General features: G+C 38.5%; 1 protein-coding gene across 1 annotated transcript in view; it reads left to right on the top strand.

The window, feature by feature from the left end:
• hgfa (hepatocyte growth factor a) overlaps positions 1 to 21427 on the top strand; it is a 42884-nt gene extending 21457 nt beyond the window's left edge. The window contains exons 8-19 of the mRNA XM_063006148.1: positions 1440 to 1605; positions 2730 to 2863; positions 3061 to 3154; positions 7588 to 7728; positions 8389 to 8392; positions 8918 to 8933; positions 12871 to 12979; positions 13909 to 13983; positions 18049 to 18186; positions 18283 to 18389; positions 18504 to 18646; positions 21245 to 21427. Of these exons, the coding sequence (XP_062862218.1) occupies positions 1440 to 1605; positions 2730 to 2863; positions 3061 to 3154; positions 7588 to 7728; positions 8389 to 8392; positions 8918 to 8933; positions 12871 to 12979; positions 13909 to 13983; positions 18049 to 18186; positions 18283 to 18389; positions 18504 to 18646; positions 21245 to 21427 (1310 nt within the window). The remainder of the gene's footprint in view (positions 1 to 1439; positions 1606 to 2729; positions 2864 to 3060; positions 3155 to 7587; positions 7729 to 8388; positions 8393 to 8917; positions 8934 to 12870; positions 12980 to 13908; positions 13984 to 18048; positions 18187 to 18282; positions 18390 to 18503; positions 18647 to 21244) is intronic.
• Positions 21428 to 22036: the final 609 nt, after the last annotated feature.

Genomic DNA, 22036 nt, shown 5'->3' with positions numbered 1-22036 from the left:
CCAATTTAGCCATGAAACCTCCCACACTAAAATGACAGGTGTTTCAGTTATTTTGTCCAACCCCTGTAGGTAGGGCCTTAATTATAATATATAATACAATTTGTAATATATAACATAAATATAATATAGACCTTTGACTTAACTCAGACTCTAGCCCTAACACTCGTGACTTGATCTGGACTGCAGCCTTAATACTTGTGACTTGACTTTGACTGTAGCCTTAAGACTCATGGTTTCACTTGGACTCTAACCTAAAGACTTGTGACTTGATTGGACTGCAGCCTTAACACTTGTGACTTGACTTGGACTGTAGCCCTAAGACTCGTGACTTAACTTGAACTGTAGCCTAAAGACTTGTGACATCACTTGGACTCTAGCCTGAAGACTCGTTATTTAACTTGGACGGCAGCCTTAATACTTGTGGCTTGACTTGTGACTTGATCTGGAGTTGTATTTTTTGATTTGTGAACATCTCTGGGCCACAATCTCAATGCAAAGTATTAAGCCACAAAATGTTCACATTAATTAATGTATATATTCTGTGGTTTACTCTGTTTTTTTTTTTAGCATTCTAACTGTAAGCTTACAGACATACGGTATTTGTAATGACTTAAACATTAAGGTTTTAATCAGACATAAAAGGAACGTTGAGCTTGTTATCAGAGTATAATAAGGGGTTTAAAAGTACTCTTTAGTGTTTAAGACCCTGCAGTTATTGTTGATTGTAGATTTAATTACAATGCTTGTAGGACATATTGGAGACGGATAAGGTGTTTTGAGTGTTTATCTGGATTTTTTGTGACTTCCAGAATGGGTTCTTGAAGAGGTATTTTAGTATGTCCATGTATGTAAAGATTCACCACTGTTCCACATTTTCTCTATTTGAAGATGAGGGCTTTCACTGTGGTTTATTGGAGTCCTGCAGCTTAAGAAATGGCTTTGTTATCCTTTCCAAGAGATTACATAGACATATTGGACAGTGGTTAAAAGAAAGGCCTGTGATAATTTATTATTACATCTTACTGTCTCCACAAGTGTTTCACATAAGTAGAGATAAGTCACACAGGTGTGTTGTGTGTGTATATATAAATGACTTACTCTGGAATTTTGACCAAATGTTTTAAAGGTTTTGTTAGGTATGTTGTGTATGCATCTGCGTTTCCATATATTTTAGTATGTGTCTTGAATCTAGTGCAGCGTAGCCTTCATCGGTGTGCAGTGTTTCAGTGGTTGTGTACAGGTGCAGCAACATGCCATAAATTCCAGTCTTTGTGCCTTGTGAATTACTGCTAGAGCTAAGCATTTCTGTCAAGATTAATGGCGGAGCAACACAGGAGTGACGGCGGGTTTACCAAATGTTTCTTTTTTGTATCTTTCATCTGAAGTTAAGAAAAATGTACATATTATAATAAATCCCTCTCTTCATGTTTTACTCATAGATTCAGATCAGGAGCCTGATCAGGATGGTACCATTGCATGTTTTCGAGGGCAGGGTGAGCAATACCGTGGTTCGGTGAACGTGACCCCCAGCGGCATCACTTGTCAGCGTTGGGACTCACAGTTTCCACACAATCATTCTTACACACCTCAAAACTACAAATGCAAGTAAGTCATTGATTACTCTCTTAAATACATGTACGTACAGTTATTGAGAATAGTAGTCATCATTTCAGCACTACTGTATTACTGGCATGCAGTTATCAGAATGCAGATCAAAGCTACAAAGTTGCCTAATTTTTTATCAGTAGTACTCTTGCTCTCAGGTAATGAGTGTCTTCAGTCTTGACCTCGATCTTGACCATACCTTTAAAAACAAGCCTTTATACAGTAAACCTTGCTCTATATTCTTTGCAAATTCCTTTGTGGGCTTCCTCTAGGTAATCTGGTTTTCTTCCACATCCCAAAAACAAGCAAGTAGGTCATTTGACAGATTTTAATTGCCCCTATATGTTTGTGATGAATTAGTTGGTTGCATTTCTGCTTTGCACACAGTTTTTCTTGGTGGGGTTTGTATCCATGCCAAATGATTAATTTGTTGTGCTTACTAAAATAGATAAATACATTCATAAATTATGTTTAAATGAAGAGACTATGACATGTATATGCAGCTGCAGGAATAAATGCAGCATTGCAATTACATAGGAGCCTGGATTTTAGCCTCACCTCTAGTGACTGTAGGTTGGAAGTGGATGGATGGATGGATGGATGGATGAATGGATACTTTATTGATAATAAGTTTTGTCTATTCTAGTTTTCTTGTACCTCCTAAAACATGGCAGCAATGGATTGGCTGCTTTAAATTGTCTTAAGCATGACTGAGTGGGTAGATGTTTAATTGAATATTTGTTGCCTTGCAATGGATTGGCATTCTAGGAGGTTTCTAGGTCCAACGTGACTCAGTCCTTGCCTCCAGTTAGAATTTCATGTTCTTCTGTGTTATGTCAGGAATGTTAATGGTGTACTTAGGTTCTTTTACCTTTTAAAAACATGCAGAAGATTAACTAGCTGCTCTTAATTGTTCCTGTATGTAAATTAGAGAATGAACTAGTTAGTATTTGTTGCCTTCTTATGGATTGGTGTCTTGTCAAAGGTAAATTCCTACTGTGCATTTAGTGGTTCTAGATGACACCCATTCAGATAAACAGGACAAATACATTGGTGTGATTGATTTTGACAATGTTTACAAATTGTGTATTGTGTCTGTGTGTGTCTGTATGTTCCTTGCTCAGAGATTTGAGAGAAAACTTCTGCAGAAACCCAGATGGCTCTGAAATTCCATGGTGTTTCACCACTGATCCGAAAGTACGCAAGGCCCTCTGCACCAACATCCCCAGGTGTGAGACAGAGACCCCAGAAAAGACAGGCAAGACTTATCCTTATATTAAACATTCAGGAAAATCTCACCAAAGGTTCTACTTAAACCATCGCCTAAATCACCTGCAAGTCTAACATGCTTATTGCAACCCTACAAGAATATAATCCATATATATCTACTTTATTAGTTTATTTATGACTGTGTAGAAGTGTAATACTGTGTTTGTTACATCTTTCTGTCAGTAGAATGTTACGTGGATAATGGTGAGAGCTACCGAGGCAATGTGTCAAAGACCAGATCTGGCATTCCTTGTGGACTCTGGTCAGACCACACATACAGGTATTCATTTAACAACAGCTGCATTACAATTTACAATCATTTTATTTCTTTAATTAATTCATTTTCAATAACTGCTTCATCCTGATTAGGGCTGCAGAGGTTTCAGTGCCACCCAGAAACACTTGGCACAAAGCTTAAGGTTACACCCTAAATAGGACATCACTCACTCACTCATGGATTGGCAGCTCTAAATTCTCCACAGCTGTGAGTAATCAAGTGGATGGATGAGTAAGTGATGCACAGGCGTTTATGCTTTACATAATTGAATAAATCATGTAAATGTCACAATCTTTAAATTAACTGGGAATCGAAAGAAAAAACAGTCAACATTACTGGCACTCTTGTTTGTGTAGTATAAGAGGTCTTTAGTTATAAGTGAATATGCACCAACTTTGTATCATTAGAATATTTTAATAGCATTTCCAAATACATTCAACAAAAATTAGATATGTGAACATTCATGCAGTCATTAAAACTAAAAATTAAAAAAAGAAACATAGTATATGGCAACAATGACAGCTATTAAATGTTTTTGTAGTCATCTTTAACCTTCTACTGCAATTCTCTCAAGTTCTTGAATGTTTCCAGGGTTCCTACTAGCAGATATTTGCTCTCTCCAGAGATATTCAGTTGGATTGCAAGGACTCATTGCGGGCCAGTTTAAAACAATTTATGTATTTCTTAACAATTCTTGTTTACTTTTGGATGTGATTTGGGTCATTATCCTTCTGTAGGACCCATTTTTTAACTTAAACCTACACTTCTTACACTTTTTGCTCTAAAATGCTGTAACAATCCTCTGAATTCATTGTTCTTATAACACGTTCAAGGCCTTCATTCTCAATTTGTCTTATTTCTAAGCACCCTGCATAGGGTTATCTAAGCAGTTTTTCTATTTCCCCAATGTTCTGCAAGGTTCAAGGCCTAGTCCATGAGTAGCAAACTAATTAATAACATTTTGAACTGTTAAAGCAGGGATGCCAAGATCTTTGAAGATCATGCTTGGTGATAATAGCATTTCTGGTCTGCTGAGACAGCTCTCTTATCTTTGCCATTATGAACAAGGCACAGCGACTAAAGCTGGCCTTTTAAAAGAATCAAATCCACCATTTATAGGCTATTTAAAGTCATGTGAGCACTAACGAGGTGGAGACAGGTGAGTCTAATTCCCAATTAATCACAGTCTGATTTTGTCCTTTGTTTCAAACTGAACAAACAGTGCCATTAATCATGTCCTGGCATTGTTTTTAATTTTGTATTTTCTGCCTGTTTTTATTGTTATTTTTGTTTGTATCAAACATATGAGTTTATATAAATCCAATCAGTTTCACTAAACATTTACAACCCCCAAAAAGTTGGAACAGTATGGAAAATGCAAATAAAATCAAAACACAGTGTTCCTTACATTTACTTTGAGTTTTATTTGATTGCAGACAGTTTGGACCCAAGATATTTCATGTTTTGTCTGCTCAACTTTATTTCATTTGTTAATAAACCTCCATTCCTGCATTTCAGGCCTGCAACACATTCCAAAAAAAGTTGGGACGGGGACAATTTAGGGCTAGTAATGAGGTGGAAAAACTAAATGATGATGTGATTCCAAACAGGTGATTGTAATCATGGTTTTGTTAAGAAACTGGAGATCCTCTGGCCATCTTTGCTTATCAAAGACTTTTGTACCAATGTGTAAGAAAATTAATGCAGAAAAGTACATTGAGATCTTAGAGCAATGTATGTTGCCTTCAAAATGTCATCTTTTCCAGGGACGTTCATGCATTTTTCAACAAGACAATGCAAAACCACATGCTGCACAATACAAAGGCATGGCTGTGTAAGAAGTGGGTAAGGGTACTGGACTGGCCTGCCTGCAGTCCTGACTTGTCCCCAATAGAGAGTGTGTGGAGAATTTTGAAACAAAACTGCGACAACAACGATCCCGTACTGTTGCACATCTTAAGACGTGTTTGCAGGAAGAATGGGACAAAATAAAACACTAAATAACTTGGTATCCTCGGTGCCAAAACATCTTTTTAGTGTGGTGAAAAGGAATGGCAACATTACAAAGTGGTAAATGCTTTACTGTCCCAACTTTTTTTGGAATGTGTTGCAGACCTGAAATGCAGGAATGGATGTTTATTAATAAATGAAAAGAAGTTGAGCAGATAAAACATGAAATATCTCAGGTTCATCCAGTATGCAATGAAATAAAAGTCAAAGTAAATGTAAGAAACTCTGCGTTTTTTATTATTATTATTATTTGCTTTTTCCATGCTGTCCCAACTTTTTCTGATTTGTGGTTGTATTTCGGGAAATATTTTACATGATATACTTAATATTCAGGGTTGCCAGAAATATTAACCACAATTGTACCATAATAAATAGTACATTTAATGACCAGATTTGTGACTTGTTAAACAAGTATATTTCAATCTGGAATTAATTCCATTTCTTGAGCTTGCTTTTTCAATTCTATCTAATGCACCATTACATTTTGAGATGATACAGAACACCCCAGGGGTTTGTAGACAGCCATTTTCAGTTCAGATGTTTCAGTTCGACGCACTGCTAACAGAATCCGTTATCTAAAATAAATGATATGCTCTTTGAGGTAACAGTTTAGGAGAGGTCTTTTTCAGCATGACTGTGCCCCCATACATAAAACGAGATCTATAAAGACATGATTTGACAAGATTGGTATGAAGGAAATTCAGTGACCTGCAGAGAGCCCCAAATTCAACTCAACTAAACTCCTTTGGGATAAACTGGAATGTCAGTTGCAAGCCAGGCCTACTTTTCCATCAGTGCCTGACCTAACAAATGCTCTTTTGACTGATCGGGCACAAATTTACACAGACACACTGCAGCTCCAATGCAATTTTTATGCTTGTGATTTCAGAATACAATGTTTAACAAATTCTCTATATAGTGTATTATATGTATAACTGTCCATGATAGTTTTCCAATGAATCAAATGGTAATCAAATCAATATGGTCTTTGGCAGTGTTATCTCCACTGTTATAATAAATAACAATACCACAAGGTGTAAGGAAATAAGCAACCCCCCTCTCCTCACTACCAAATAAGAAAAGAAGGCCAAATGATAGAGTTAATGGCCTTGCTCAAGGGCCCAACAGTGGCGGCAGAGCCTGGATTTGAACCTTCAATCTTGTGAGTAATAGCTCAAAGCTCTACCCACTAGGCTCCCACTGTCCCTGCAATACTGTCTCTCCCAATATCATCTGTCCTTCTTTGTGCACCGGGCACGATCTGATTTTCCTTTAAATAATGTTTGATTGTAGTTGGTTTTGGTAAGCACATGGGTGGCACAGTGGCTCATTGAGTAACACTGTTGCCTCAAGAAAGAAGGTCATGGGTTCAGTTCCAAAGTGGTGAGGTCTGGGTCCTTTCTTTATGGAGTTTTCATGTTCCCCCCGTGTCTGCGTGGGTTTCCTCCAGTCCAAAGAGATGCATTTAGGTTAACTGGAGCTACCAAAAGTGCCCTAGCTGTGAATGTGTCTGTTTGCCCTGTGATAGACTGTCGTCTTGTCCAGGGTGTTTCCTAATTTTCAGCCAGTGAATTATACCGACTGCATCCCTGAATAGGATAAAGCAGTGGTCAAACAGACAATGAATAAATGAATGTTAAGTACATTTAAATTGTAAATAAGTCTATTTACATAACATCTATATGAATCAGAGACATCCAGAAGCTCAACACTTTTATAGTTCCACATTTACCAATGTAATCCTTAGGCCAAACATGACCATGACCAGGATGAAGCAATTAGAGAGAATCATTAAATAATTGAATGAACCAATAAGGGCTTAAAATCCAAGCAGTGAAAGACCATGAAGCAAGTCAGACCAAGATCAAAACCCTGAGTTTAGATGGAGCTGCTTGCTTTTGTTAATTAACAGGAATTTTTAAAGCCTAAATGGCACTGATGACTGGACATGATCCAGAGATGACCCCCACCCCTCCCAGGAAGTGCTTCTCCTGGAAGCACAGCAAGGCAAGATCAAAGTCAGTAAGTTCCTCCTATGGCGGGCAGCCAGCAAGTCTGCCTGAGCCAGGGTTGAAAGGGCAGCACTGACAAAGCTCAGCTATCGCTTGTTTTAGGGAGGAAAAATTGCCCTCTTTTATCCATTCATCACTCCCCTTGGCCATTTTTCTCTTGGCTTTGAGGCTCTTCCATCAGCTATTTGGATTTATTTTCTCAGTAAGCTACAGCAAGCTTGCAGTTTGTTAGCATGCGGTTTTGAATTACTAGACTAGTGAGGACAGTGTCATCCCCAATTCCTATTTTTCAAAACTGGGAAAAGCTAGGAAACAAATCAACAAGACCCCTTGGATATCGAGTTCACATTTAACGTTTTATATTTTGTTACTTATGTATAATGAAACTATTTTTCTTCATGTCTTTTCAAATAGCAGAGTCACACGCTCTGAGGAGGTGGATGCAGGGCTGCAGTTGAACTTGTGCAGAAATCCAGACAGAGATAAGCATGGCCCATGGTGCTACACCTTCAACTCTTCTATTCCCTGGGACTACTGTGGACTAGAGCACTGTGAGTAACATTAAGTGCCTTCAGCCTCATTCACAGTCAAAAACAGGTCAATTGGTCAACTTATTTATCGTCAGTGTCTGCACTCTACCTCTGTTTTTAACGTTTTATATGAGGAATGACTTAAAAATGAAAACACAGGATCATACCATCCATTTAGAATTTTAATCTTAGCATCATTGTCATCAGCAGCTTCTATTCTAGGGTTGTTATTAAAAATATATGTTTTCTGTCACTTTACTGTGCTAATGTTTTGAATCAGTCACCATAAAAAATGTAAGCCCAAGAAATGTTTTAGCTCCTGTTAACACATGTGCCATATGCATAATTTAGTTACTTAAAGTATGAGGGATCTTCAAAAAGTTTCTGCACTTTTATATTTTGTTTGGAAACGGTGAGGGTGGGAGGAATAATAATTGGTCGTGTCTGAGAGACTAAGAGAGAGCTTATAGTCCTCCATATGATACGGCCATCTGATAGCGCCATCTGATTTCCACCTTTTTGAATTGCTCAAAGAAGCTTTAAGGGGAAGAAGATTTTCATGTGATGATGATGTGAAAGCAGTGGTGCATCAGTGGCTACACGCTGAACCAAAAACATTTGTTACGATGGCATTAAAAAGTTGGTACGACGCTGGAAAAGTGACTATCGGAAGGTGACTATGTAGAAAAGTGATATCATTTGATTTTGAAATTCTTAATAAATAGAGTTTCTTCCTTCGACTGATTCTACCTTTGATTTGAATTCTGATTGGATTCCTCAGTGATCCCTTTCTAGCTTATTACCATTATTAAATAAACTTTTCTTTTTCCTGGTCTCCAGAGACTATTCATCCACATAATTTATTTGGCACAGTGTTTACGCTGGACGCCCTTTCTAATTTCACCCTCCTTTTTATCCAGGCTTGGAACTGCACTAAGGGTTCACAGATATGTGTCATCAACGCCCACACACACACACCCACACCCTCAAGCTTTACTGACATATATACATACCTCTGTGTTATGTATACACAAATATACACTTCTTGTTTAAAACTAGGGTCAGAATGCAGAATTAGCCATCATACAGCACCCCTTGAGTCAGAAGGGTTAAGTCCTTGCTGGGATTGAAACCCTCAGCCTTTTGCTATAGCCCAGAGTCCTAACCACAGAGCTACCACTACACTGATGGTGGAGACTGTTATAGCTACAAAGGCCAAACATGTCTATGGTTTTGGAATTAATTGTCCAACAAGCTTACGATCAGGTGTCTGCATACTTTAGGCCATATAGAGTAAGTGTAAATCTACTTGCATCCATAGCACAGAATCTAGGACACACTGAATATGTGTCATTGTGAATGTTTGGATATATTCTCAGATATTCTCCATGGTTGGAGTGTGTCCATTGGACACCAAAATCAAAAAGCTTTTTTGATGTGCACAGCCATAGCATTTATCTTACTAATGAGAAGCTTGTCCTCCCTAAAAAGTGGAAGTATTTAAAAGAGATTTGTTTTTAATGTATGAGTCTTAAGTTCTTTTACTGAATGTTATTAGAGTGTAAGTTTTGTCTATGAAGGATTTGCACAGCAGTGATAGTGATATGTCTGTGTTGTGTCATTTTAGGTAAAACCACAAGCACTGACCATGTAAGGAGTAAGTACCTCATATAGAAGCATTTACTACGTTTACATTACGTGTTACATTACCATTCATATTTTTATTTGTATTTAATTAGGAACTAATGATTTTGCAGTTTGACTAATATGACTCATGACTCATCAACAGGGACAAATCTACAACCCTTAATCAGAAAAAGTTGGGGCAGCATGGAAAATGCAAATAATAAAAAACACACAGTTTCTTACATTTACTTTGACTTTTATTTGATTGCAGACAGGATGAACCTGAGATATTTTATGTTTTATCTGCTCAACTTCATTTCATTTATTAATATACATCAATTCCTGCATTTCAGGCCTGCAACACATTCCAAAAAAGTTGGGACAGTAAAGCATTTACCACTTTGTAATGTTGCCACTCCTTTTTATCACACTTAAAAGACATTTTGGCACCGAGGATACCAAGTGATTTAGTGTTTTTCATTTCAAAATTCTCCACACACTCTCTATTGGGGACAGGTCAGGACTGCAGGCAGGCCAGTCCAGTACCCATACCCTCTTCTTCTGCAGCCATGCCTTTGTAATGTGTGCAGCATGTGGTTTTGTCTTGTTGAAAAATGCATGAATGATGGTCCTTTTCGTCTTTGCACACGGCGTCCATTTTTTCCAAATAATACCTGGAATGCTGATTCATCTGACCACAGTACACGTTTCCACTGTGTGATGGTCCATCCTAGATGCCTCAGAGCCCAGAGAAGTCGACGGCACTTCTGGACATGGTTAACATAGCTTTTGTACCAAACCATGATTACAATCACTTGTTGACATCACCTGTTTGGAATCACATCATTATTTAGTTTTTGCACCTCATCACTAGCCCTAAATTGCCCCCTTCCCAACTTTTTTTGAAATGTGTTGCAGACCTGAAATGCAGGAATGGAGGTATATTAATAAATATAATGAAGTTGAGCGGACAAAACATGAAATATCTCTGGTTGAAACTGTCTGCAATGAAATTAAAGTCAAAGTAAATGTAAGGAACACTGCATTTTTATTTTATTTGCATTTTTCACACTGTCCCAACTTTTTCTGATTTGGGGTTGTAGACTGCATGCAGGCCAGTCAAACACACACTTTGTTTTCATGAAGTCATGCTGTTGTAGCATGTGTAGAAGACCTGTCATTGTCCTGCCAAAATAATCATAGACTTCCTGGGAAAAGACATCACATTGATGGCAGCATATGTCTCTAAAATCCCAGTATACGCCTCTGCATTAATGGTACCTTCATACATGACAGATATTGTCTTTTGCACCTATTACTTATCTTAGTCTGGATGGTCCTTTTGTTTTTTGGCATGGAGAACTTGTTTTCTGTTGTTCCCAAAAACAAGCTGGAACAAGGAATCATCTGACCATAGTGCACGTTACCACTGTCTTTCAACACATTTCTGATGAGATGGGGCCCAGAGAACTTTTTGCATGTATGGCTTTTGCTTTGCATAAGGGTATATTTGTTGATGCAGTGGTGTATTATGTTAAGTGATGACGGTTTGCTGAAATACTCCTGAGTCCATGTGGCATTATTTATCACATTAGCATGACAGTTTCTCATGCATTGCCTTTTGAGGGCTGGAAGGTCACACACATTAATCAGTGGTTTCTGGTTTTGTCCTACACAGACTGAGATGTTTTCACAGTATTATGTACAGCAGATAGTGAAAGACCTAAATTATTTGCAATCTTGCATTGAGAAATGCTATTCTTGAACTGATTGACAGTTCTCTCACAGTCTGGCAAAGTGGTTACAACCTATCTTTGTTTGCAAAGTTTTAGCATTTGGTAGATCATTTAATACCCAATAATGATACCATCACTTGTTACCAATTCACTTGCATATTGCAATGTTTACAAATGGTGTAACTTCACTACTGTTAGTGCAGGCATGAACTTTAAAATGTATTTATATTAATAAAATTCAGCCAACATATTAAAAGTCTATTTTTGTACTTTTGTTAGATAAATAAATGTTCAAGAGAGTAAAAATAAGTCACAGATTTTTGTTTTAAGTGCACATTAAAATTCGCAAGCATTTTAGGAAATGAGTTTTTTTTTTATGAAAATACAAGAAACAATAACTAGTTTTGTAATGATTATAAATAATTGTAAAATGTAATGAAAAAGAATCTTTTTTTTTTTTTTGTGAATTATCCTAAATCTCAAAGTCAAAAGACTTCCAATGTTTTAATGATCAACTTGATTGATGATTTAGAAGTTGGGACTAAGGCAAACTGATGAAAAATTAAAGCTACAGTGATTTGAAACGTTCCACAATAAGCAGGTGAATTGGTAACGGGCAAGAGAATCATGATTGGAGGAATCATAAAAGGAGGATATACCAAAGAATCAGTCTTTACAAGCAATAATGGGTCATGACTTTTCTTAACACAAAATTGCAAATAATTAAGATTTTCTTTTACCATCTAAAACATTCAGGGAATCCAGAAAAATATGCAGGGCAAGGTTGGAAACAACACACACTTTTAACAGTTTACATTTACATTTATGTAAATGTAAACTGTTAAAAGTGTGTGACTTTTAAACCCTCAGATTACTTTGAATGTGAAACCATCATGCTACTGTGTTAAAAAGTCTTTGTCACAGTGGCTTAGTGAAGAGCACTGTCGCCTCACATTAAGAAGGTTCTGGGTTTGATAAAAAGTGGAGCAGCCTGGGTCATTTCTGTGTGGAATTTGCATGTTTCCCCTATTGTCTCCTGGGGTGGGTGCAAGTGAGGTGAATTGGAGATACAAAGTTGTCCATGACTGTGTTTGATATTGAACTTGAACTGCTGAATCATGTGTAACCTGTAAATACCTGTCCCAAACAAATACATAACTAAATATAGCCACATAGGCTTGGGAGTACTTTGGAAAAAACATTGTTACATAACACAGGCATGATGGCCACGGTGTATTATTACACCCCGAAAAGGATTGGCCATCACCCTCCCCCTCTCTACTTGTATGTAGATGCCTGACCAGCCAATAGCAACACTGGGGATTCAAATGTTGGATCTTTGCAGTACATGGCTAGCCTTATTGACCTTATTTAAAACGAGTGATGTCTGCTGTTTATTAAATATTTATTTGTTGCATGTGCATGGTTGTTTGTGGAATGAATTTTGGTAAGCTGCTAGATTTCCCGGCATTTCAAGTTCTCCACACAAAGATAATTGCTCTTGGTGTAGCTTGTCCAGAACCCATTGACTTAGTAACTCATTTTAGAATTATATGTTATTAAGTATTTAGGCAAAAATTGTTTTCATTATTTTATTTTTTTTAAATTTGTTGAGACCTTTTAGCCTATGTCCCTTTGTTGGAAGGTTTTCATTTCATGTTAGGATTCAATAAAATGGATTTTTACACATAATCATTTACATTTTGGGAACTCAAAATTTAAATAATGAAAATAATTAATAGTTTAACTTGGATATTATAATTATAAAACATTATGTCATGCTTGTCTTGTTTTGTTGTCATCAGTGCCCCAGCCAAAACCTTCTTGCTTTGTGCATAAAACTACACGGATTGTGGGTGGCACTCAGGTCCAGCGGGCAGAAGATGGGAGTTGGGTGGTCAGCATTCATAAAGGGTAACCACTTCATTATCCCCTTTCATGCACACACACACACACACACACACACAGTGGATCTTAACCAGGGGGCTGAGGCAGTGAGCCTAGATGGGGGTCCTGTTGCATTTAATTGAGAAGAGTTAAAAAGAATAACACTTGATTGGTCAGAAAAATCAATAGACTATTGGCATATGGGATATTTCTTGTGAAATCTATTTACATCAGGTCTTTAAGAATATACACATTTGATTTGCCCACCACAAAAGTGCAATGTCAATGGATGGCAACTATAAAAGATTCAGATTCAGTTGTTGATGCGTATCCTGCTTAAGTTTACCAAGGTGAGGAAGCTCCCACCAGCGGTAAACCTATTACATTAACCAAAATATACCAAAACCATGGTTTATACTTTCATCATGGATTCATCAAATTCACCATGATCAAGAACACAACACCTTTTGTCATTTACGCTGAAAGCGTAAGAAAAAATATTATAACCTGTGTCAAGGAGTCTCAGAAACTTTTTTTGAACACAGAGAGGTCTAAGAGAAGAGGGTAAAAAAGGTTGAGAACCACTGTTTTAGGAAATGTGCAGAGCTACATAGATCATTCTGAACTTAACCCCATTAAAAACCTTTGAGATAAATTGGTACGTTGTTTGCAAACCTGACCTTAGTGCCTGACTTCACAAACGTTCTTCAGAATTAATGGACTGTTATAGTTGCAAAAGGGGGGGGGGTGGCATGTCATTTTAAGATGTTGAATGCCCAACAAGCTTACTGTCAGGTGTCTATGTATTGTTGGCCATGTAATGCATATTAGCAAAGAAGTGCAATATAGTCCATATGTGATGTCCATGCCATGTAGTTTAGCAATGGAACTTTGTAGTCTCTCTATATATAAATTGTGTCTAATTGCGTGTTTGCTTACTGTGTCTGTGCGGACAGAAACAGGCACTGGTGTGGTGGATCTCTTATTCGAGAGGAGTGGGTCCTTACTGACCAGGAATGCTTCCCGTCATGGTAGCTATTCTTTATTTACCTATTATTTTCTCATATCCTGTATCCATTCATTTTTTACTTCTTTCCCTGAATGTAATTTTACTTACATTTTCCGCTGCAGCTAAAGTTATCTTTAGAGTGTTAAAAGTGAATTAGGTGTATCTTCTATGTAACACTGCTTTTATGTTTCTCTGTCCCTGGAAATCTACTTTTGAGTGGTGTTGATACAGCATTTCCTGTTTATGAGTGTTTAGTGAGATAAGATGCTCTGGCTCAGGGTGAGTGTGGAGCTGTTTAGCTTCTGCATTCAGCACACTCACTGTGATGGATGTCTGGGGATCTTCTCTGCCGGTTTTCAAGCACAACCCTTGCTCATCCTCAGTCGTCCGAAAGGGAGAGTCTGCATTTTAAATCAGTTCTGTACATAACCCAGACTCACTGGCTCCCATCTTCAGCTATCTCACGCATCTCAGCAAGAGGCTGCATTGCTAAGATTCGCCTGTTCAACGAGAAATAAAAGACAATCACTTTAGCAGGAATGAGATCGGATGCACTGACATAGCTTTTCCTGTACATGTGACATGGACATGTGGAAAATTTGTTCAGGAAAACAGGAGAGGTTTAAAGTAAAGAAATACCATGTTGCTTTATCTAAGTACTTGTGGCATTTACTACATTTTTAAACAAAGTAATTACTCTAAAATTACACAAGCTGATTTTAGCTAGGTAAGTTGTCATGAACCAAAGTCTAAAAATACAGTCTATATATTTATGTAGTTCAAGTTCATTTTATTTATATAGCACTTTTGCAAACAGAAGTGTTTACCCAAAGTGCTTTACAAAAACCTAGCACAGAGCAGTCACCCTGGTCCCCAGCCACCAAACGATCATTAGTCGCTTTAAGTAATGCAGTTTCAGTACTATGTAACGATCTAAAACCTGACTGAAAAGGTTCTAAAATGCTGTTTTCACTTTTAAAAAATTATAAGCTGATTATAAACTACCTTTTCTAATACTTTAAATAAAAATGATCATTTAGAGATAATTTGGACGATAGCTACACAGACTTTCTGGATCCAAACTATGATTCTTAAAAAGTGGCTGGACTACTGCATGCTTAAAAGCTTTAGGAACAGTAGCTATAGTGAGAGAAGTGTTCATAATTGTAACTTGATCACAGACTAGTACATCAAAGATTCCTTCAAAAGCCAAGTAAGAATAACATCAGGAGGAGATGTAGTGGTCTTCATGTGAGAGACAAAGAGGAAAATGTAAGTCTATTTATTTAGCTTAATTTCAAAATTGTAAAGAAAATAATAATAATTTAATGAATATTGCACAAAAAATTTCTTCTGTTCAGACTATGTCCTCTGGTAATGTATTTTATACTGGCTGAAAGACAAAGGACCACTCTTAGTATTTAACTTACTAAATAAATGCTTATTTGAGAGTAGTAAAATAAAGGCCTTTTTTTAAAATAAATAAAGGAGTTTTTTAAAGTCACATTAATAAATATTTATTGTGTTTTAAACTAAATATCAACTCATTCACTGACTCATTCACACTTACACTTGAAGTTTACATATAGTTAAAAAGTCATTAAAGCGTATATTCATCTCATCCACAGATTTCATGTCAGCATACTATAGTTTTAGCAAGATGTTTAGGATATGGACTACATGACACAAGCATATTAAAATTCCAGTGGGTCAAAAGTTTATATACACCAAGTTGACTGTGCATTTAAATAACTTGGAAAAGAAAACGGCTATCATATCATGGCTATCAAAGCTTCTAGGGCTAATTGACATGACATGGCATTATTTGAAGGCCTACCTTTAAGGCCTACTTGCCTTTTTGCTTGGCACCATGGGATAATAAGAAATCAGCCAAGACATCAAAAAAATAATTGTGGACCTTCACAAGTCTGGTTCATCTTTGGGAGCAATTTCCAAACACCTGAAAGTGCCACCTTTATATGTTCAAATGATAATATGCAAGTAAAACAATGTAGCCATCATATAATTAATGAAGGAGATGCATTTATTCTCCTAGAGATGAACATGCTTTGGAAAGAAAATACAAATCAATTGGAGAACAATAGCAAACGACCTTATGAAGATGCTGTATGAAACAAGTATCTACATCAGTTTTATGTGTCCTATATCGACATGACCTTGAAATGAACCATTGCTCCAAAACAGCTATTAAAAGCTTAGGTTTTTAGGTTAGATCAGTTCACAGTTGGCAACTTCACATGGGGTCAAAGATTTTGAGAAGTGTTCTCTAGACTGATGAAACAAAAAATGGAACTGTTTGACCATTATGACCATTGTTATGTATGGAGGGAAAATAGGCCAAAGAACACAATTCCATCTGTGAAGCATGGGGTAGTAGCAGCATCATTATGAGGAAGAAAATTAGTTTAGAGACATTATAGCCATTATCCTAAGACATCAGCCTGAAAGCTAAAGCTTGGTCACTAATGGGTCTTCCAAATGGATAATGACCCCAAGCATACTTCTAAAATTGTGGCAAAATGGCTTAAGGACAACAAAGTGAAGGTAATGTAGTGTGGGTGGTGGAAAGAATCCAGATTTACAGACATTGACCAGGAACCATGTTGCTGTTTAGTACCCAGCAGTGCAATGTGCCACCCAAAGATTTCCCTGGTGTGCATTTGTACTTGGCACAAGTAAAAATGTGTGTTTTTCTGCTAACTCTGGAGAGCAGTAGCCTTTTTTTTTTACATAAGATTTATTTTACTGATATACAGGGGTTGGACAAAATAACTGAAACACCTGGTTTTAGACCACAATAATTTATTAGTATGGTGTAGAGCCTCCTTTTGCGGCCAATACAGCGTCAATTCGTCTTGGAAATGACATATACAAGTCCTGCACAGTGGTCAGAGGGATTTTAAGCCATTCTTCTTGCAGGATAGTGGCCAGGTCACTACGTGATGCTGGTGGAGGAAAACGTTTCCTGACTCGCTTCTCCAAAACACCCCAAAGGGGGACTGTGCAGGCCATGGGAGATGTTCAACTTCACTTTCATGTTCATCAAACCAATCTTTCACCAGTCTTGCTGTGTGTATTGGTGCATTGTCATCCTGATACACGGCACCGCCATTGGATGCACATGGTCCTCCAGAATGGTTCGGTAGTCCTTGGCAGTGACGCGCCCATCTAGCACAAGTATTGGGCCAAGGGAATGCCATGATATGGCAGCCCAAACCATCACTGATCCACCCCCATGCTTCACTCTGGGCATGCAACAGTCTGGGTGGTACGCTTCTTTGGGGCTTCTCCACACCGTAACTCTCCCGGATGTGGGGAAAACAGTAAAGGTGGACTCATTAGAGAACAATACATGTTTCACATTGTCCACAGCCCAAGATTTGCGCTCCTTGCACCATTGAAACCGACGTTTGGCATTGGCACGAGTGACCAAAGGTTTGGCTATAGCAGCCCGGCCGTGTATATTGACCCTGTGGAGCTCCCGACGGACAGTTCTGGTGGAAACAGGAGAGTTGAGGTGCACATTTAATTCTGCCGTGATTTGGGCAGCCGTGGTTTTATGTTTTTTGGATACAATCCGGGTTAGCACCCGAACATCCCTTTCAGACAGCTTCCTCTTGCGTCCACAGTTAATCCTGTTGGATGTGGTTTGTCCTTCTTGGTGGTATGCTGACATTACCCTGGATACCGTGGCTCTTGATACATCACAAAGACTTGCTGTCTTGGTCACAGATGCGCCAGCAAGACGTGCACCAACAATTTGTCCTCTTTTGAACTCTGGTATGTCACCCATAATGTTGTGTGCATTGCAATATTTTGAGCAAAACTGTGCTCTTACCCTGCTAATTGAACCTTCACACTCTGCTCTTACTGGTGCAATGTGCAATTAATGAAGATTGGCCACCAGACTGGTCCAATTTAGCCATGAAACCTCCCACACTAAAATGACAGGTGTTTCAGTTATTTTGTCCAACCCCTGTATATTTAGTTTGAATGTTAGCACTGGTGTGTGTGTGTGCTGTATTTTATCATGTGATAATGTAGGTGCATGGTGTGTGTTTCTCAGTGTTCCTGATCTGTGGGAGTTCAGCGTACATGTGGGTCTACTACATCTCAACACATCCTCACACGCGAAGGGACTCCGAATTGCACATATGGTCTGCGGCCCTGAGGGCTCCAACCTGGCACTGCTTAAACTCGCCCAGTAAGACGTGCACTTATTTATACTTCATTTACTATTGTGTTTATTAATCTCTTGAAAATGTTGGCATTGATTTAACTTTGTTGACCGTATGTGAAGGCCAGCCCCTCTCTCTGAGCATGTGAGGACAGTACAGCTTCCTGTGGCTGGATGTGAAGTTACAGAAAACTCCCAGTGTGTCATGTATGGCTGGGGAGAGACAAAAGGTACAACCATCTGAACTCTGTCTTCATTCTAGCTTTTAATGCTTTGAATTAAATTTAAAAATTCTTAATCTGTCATTGACTTTTAATTTTAATAAGTTTCTCTGGTTCCTTCAGGCACAGGGCATGAGAACAGCCTGAAAATGGTGCGCCTTCCCATTGTCAGCAATGAGAAATGCTTGCAGATTCACAATGGCAGTCTGCCAATCACAGAAACCAAAGTCTGTGCTGGAGGAGAGAAGGACCAGGGTGTATGTGAGGTAAGCCTTAGCGTCACCATACACAATCAGTCTTCAGGTTTACAATATGATAAACCTCAGCCATGTTTGACACAACCCCATACCAGAGATGTTCACAAGTCACAAAATACGGGGGCGGCACAGTGGGTAGCACTGTTGCCTCACAGCAAGAAGGTCCTGGGTTCGATCCCCAGGTGGAGCGGTCCGGGTCCATTCTGTGTGGAGTTTGCATGTTCTCCTTGTGTCCGCGTGGGTTTCCTCCGGATCCTCCGGTTTCCGCAGGTTAAGATGGCCAGAGCGTTATTAGAGAGCAGAATATTTATAATAATAATAATAATTATATATACAGTGTATCACAAAAGTGAGTACACCCCTCACATTTCTGCAGATATTTAAGTATATCTTTTCATGGGACAACACTGACAAAATGACACTTTGACACAATGAAAAGTAGTCTGTGTGCAGCTTATATAACAGTGTAAATTTATTCTTCCCTTAAAATAACTCAATATACAGCCATTAATGTCTAAACCACCGGCAACAAAAGTGAGTACACCCCTAACAGACTACACCCCTAAATGTCCAAATTGAGCACTGCTTGTCATTTTACCTCCAAAATGTCATGTGATTTGTTAGTGTTACTAGGTCTCAGGTGTGCCTAGGGAGCAGGTGTGTTCAATTTAGTAGTACAGCTCTCACACTCTCTCATACTGGTCACTGAAAGTTCCAACATGGCACCTCATGGCAAAGAACTCTCTGAGGATCTTAAAAGACGAATTGTTGCGCTACATGAAGATGGCCAAGGCTACAAGAAGATTGCCAACACCCTGAAACTGAGCTGCAGCACAGTGGCCAAGATCATCCAGCGTTTTAAAAGAGCAGGGTCCACTCAGAACAGACCTCGCGTTGGTCGTCCAAAGAAGCTGAGTGCACGTGCTCAGCGTCACATCCAACTGCTGTCTTTGAAAGATAGGCGCAGGAGTGCTGTCAGCATTGCTGCAGAGATTGAAAAGGCGGGGAGTCAGCCTGTCAGTGCTCAGACCATACGCCGCACACTACATCAAATTGGTCTGCATGGCTGTCACCCCAGAAGGAAGCCTCTTCTGAAGTCTCTACACAAGAAAGCCCGCAAACAGTTTGCTGAAGACATGTCAACAAAGGACATGGATTACTGGAACCATGTCCTATGGTCTGATGAGACCAAGATTAATTTGTTTGGTTCAGATGGTCTCAAGCATGTGTGGCGGCAATCAGGTGAGGAGTACAAAGATAAGTGTGTCATGCCTACAGTCAAGCATGGTGGTGGGAATGCCATGGTCTGGGGCTGCATGAGTGCAGCAGGTGTTGGGGAGTTACATTTCATTGAGGGACACATGAACTCCAATATGTACTGTGAAATACTGAAGCAGAGCATGATCCCCTCCCTCCGGAAACTGGGTCGCAGGGCAGTGTTCCAGCATGATAATGACCCCAAACACACCTCTAAGACGACCACTGCTTTATTGAAGAGGCTGAGGGTAAAGGTGATGGACTGGCCAAGCATGTCTCCAGACCTAAACCCAATAGAACATCTTTGGGGCATCCTCAAGCGGAAGGTGGAGGAGCGCAAAGTCTCGAATATCGGCCAGCTCCGTGATGTCGTCATGGAGGAGTGGAAAAGCATTCCAGTGGCAACCTGTGAAGCTCTGGTAAACTCCATGCCCAGGAGAGTTAAAGCAGTTCTGGGAAATAATGGTGGCCACACAAAATATTGACACTTCAGGAACTTTCACTAAGGGGTGTACTCACTTTTGTTGCCGGTGGTTTAGACATTAATGGCTGTATATTGAGTTATTTTGAGGGAAGAATAAATTTACACTGTTATATAAGCTGCACACAGACTACTTTTCATTGTGTCAAAGTGTCATTTTGTCAGTGTTGTCCCATGAAAAGATATACTTCAATATCTGCAGAAATGTGAGGGGTGTACTCACTTTTGTGATACACTGTATATATATAACTGTCACACTTAACTAATGTTAACACATGCTGACACTAGGGACTTGTTTGTTTTCGAGTCATTTTTTGCGAGTCATGAGTCGAGTCCGAGTCATTTGAAACGAGTCCGAGTCAAGTCTGAAGTGGCTGTGTGTCGAGTCCCCATCTCTGCCCCATACATGACCCCAGACCCTGGCTTTTGGACTTGTTGCTAATAACTGAATGGTCTGGTTGGTCATTTTCATCTTTGATCCAAAGTACACAGCATCAATTTCTCCCAAATAAGGTCTGGAATACTAATTTGTCTGACCAGAATACACATTTCCACAGTGAGGTGGAAACACACAGACCCCAACTTTTTTGTAATGTGTTGCAGGAATGGATGTATATTAACAAACGAAATGAAGTTGACCAGATAAAACATGAAATATCTTGGGTTCACACTGTCTGCAATCAAATGAAAGTCAATAAATATATTACACCATGAAGTGTTAAACATTATCAAATGTAGTAAAATCACTTTTAACCAAAATTACTTTACTCCAATGTGATTATGAAAAGCCCTCTGCTCTTTAATCCTTGTGTCTTATTAGACTTACTGAAGAAACAACACAACTATTTTGATTCTTTTCTTGGTTGCAGAAAGACTATGGTGGCCCTTTGGTATGTCAGGAGAGAGAAAGCAAGGTCATCATAGGTGTCAGCATCCATGGCCGGGGCTGCGCCATTGCCCGGCGCCCCGCTATCTTCGTCAACGTGGCATTTTACTCCACGTGGATTCATAAAGTCTTTAAACATTATTCTGACATTGAGACGAATTACTAAAGCAGCCTAAGTTTGAAAAGGACTGATGTCAATTATCTACCACAAATCTACAGTATTTAATAACTGGTACATGAAGTACAAATGTCATATAACATATTTTCAGATTCTTTAGCACAAACAGAACAAAGCCAGGTTACAATCACTGAATTGACATATGAAGGATTGTTTATTGTGCTAAGCAACTGATACTGTTTTAATAAGTTTTGTGTAAAAATGTCTAACTGAAATCAGACATTATTCAGATAGTATTCGTTATATGACTACAAGGAAAATCAAAAAACTTAAAAGGCTAAATCATATTTTAAAAACAACGAATATTATCTTTAAATTGTTTAGTTTTTGGGAACTATTGGAAAAATAGAAAAATAAAGAAGAAAAGAAAAAATTGTTCTGAACATCCATAAAAGATAACAGCTAATTGGCAGAAACATTGGACATAAAATGAATGTTGTTGACTCACACGATACTTGAATATGATAATAACTGAAATTTTCCAGAACTGGGCCTTGATTAATTGCTGTAGTGGCCAAAATTGTTTTCTACTTTCTAACGATTCTTGGAAGGACAGAGGTGAAATAGTTGTTAGGGGATTTTTAGTGACTGCTGAAG

Source organism: Trichomycterus rosablanca, chromosome 1 (assembly GCF_030014385.1).
Source record: "Trichomycterus rosablanca isolate fTriRos1 chromosome 1, fTriRos1.hap1, whole genome shotgun sequence".
NCBI classification, from domain to species: domain Eukaryota; kingdom Metazoa; phylum Chordata; class Actinopteri; order Siluriformes; family Trichomycteridae; genus Trichomycterus; species Trichomycterus rosablanca.
Note: the sequence above shows the minus strand (reverse complement) of the source record. Positions and strands in the feature narration are given on the sequence as shown.